The 1,357-nt window shown below is 38.2% G+C and overlaps 1 protein-coding gene across 1 annotated transcript; it reads left to right on the top strand.

Annotated features, from left to right (window-relative positions):
* Positions 1-196: 196 nt before the first annotated feature.
* FDP41_006086 (uncharacterized protein) lies at positions 197-1,204 on the top strand (the record flags this gene model as incomplete). The annotated part of the gene is made up of 1 exon (XM_044709682.1): positions 197-1,204. The coding sequence occupies one exon, from the start codon at positions 197-199 to the stop codon at positions 1,202-1,204; it is 1,008 nt and encodes a 335-aa protein (XP_044559632.1).
* Between the last annotated feature and the right edge of the window lie 153 nt (positions 1,205-1,357).

The following is a 1,357-nucleotide window of genomic DNA, read 5'->3' as shown; positions in this document are numbered from 1 at the left end:
ATCATGTCTGTATGGTTTGATGTAACAAAGGGACTTTTATTGTTGCTTTCGGCTTAACGGTTTTTATGAATTCCAAATTAAATTGATATTATTGGTGAAAATATTTTCATCATCATCACCACATAACAACAACAACAACAATACTACTACTATTCATCATGTGAACCTTTAAATGACTAAATAGCACCCAATGCTCATGAGAAAGGCTACCGAAGAAGAATTAAAGAAAATTGAAGAAAAGGAGCTTGCCAACTATCCATCCAAGACTCAAAAGGTGATTGGTGTTCTCAAGAATCTTCAACAAGAGTACACGAATTTGGAGGACGAATTCGAGAAGGAATACCAAAAACTCAGAGAAAAGTACAATGCTCTTCAAGCTCCAATCCTTGTCAGAAGAAACGAAATCGTTACCGGTGAGAAGGACGCCACTGAAGAGGAATTGTCCAAGGTTACTTTGCCTGAAGTTACAACTGAAAAGGCGGAAGACCTTAAGGGCATTCCAGATTTCTGGTACAAGGTTTTGATCCACTCTGAAATTAGATCTGAATGGATTCAAGAGGAAGACTTGGAAGCTCTCAAGTATTTGAAGAACATTGTGATTGAAGAATTTGGTGCCAAACCAAAGGAAGCAGCAGCAACTACCGAGGAGAAGAAGCCAGAAGAGGAGGAAGAAGAAATTGACTTCAAGTCCAATCCTGGATTCAAGATCATCTTCCAATTCAATGAAAATCCATTCTTCTCCAACGAATCTTTGGTCAAGACCTACTATTATGAAGATGCTGATTCCGAAGACATTGCTGCCAGTGAAGGAACTGAAATTCAATGGAAGGAAGACAAGGATTTGACTGTCAAGATCACCACCAAGAAACAAAAGCACAAGTCTGGTACTAGAACCAGAACAATTCAAGTTAAGGAACCAAAGGATTCCTTCTTCAACTTCTTCAAGAATCTTGAGGAAGAGGTCCAAAAGGAAGAAAATGAAGAGAATATGATGCTTCAAGAATTGTTGGAGAATGAAGCTGAATTTGGTGACCTTTTCAAGGATAGAATCATTCCTAATGCTGTTAAATATTTCTTGAATACTGCTCTTCCAGAAGAGGGTGATTTTTCAACTATTCCAGAAGTTACTGACATGATTACTGCTCAAGTCAATGCTGCTCAAGAAGGAACAGAGCCACCAAAGCAAGAATGCAAGCAACAATAAATTGTGTGCCAATAATTTATTAATGAGCAACTGTGAATGTTTGTTTGGATCAAGGTACCAGCACCGATCTGAGCTTAGCTAATTTGAACAGAGTCTCTAAAGGCTTAGCTAATTTGAACAGAGTCTCCAAAGCCAAGTTTCATTGTCATGTTC

Source organism: Naegleria fowleri, assembly GCF_008403515.1.
Source record: "Naegleria fowleri strain ATCC 30894 chromosome Unknown tig50, whole genome shotgun sequence".
Taxonomy (NCBI): Eukaryota; Heterolobosea; class Eutetramitea; order Acrasida; family Naegleriidae; genus Naegleria; species Naegleria fowleri.
Note: the sequence above shows the minus strand (reverse complement) of the source record. Positions and strands in the feature narration are given on the sequence as shown.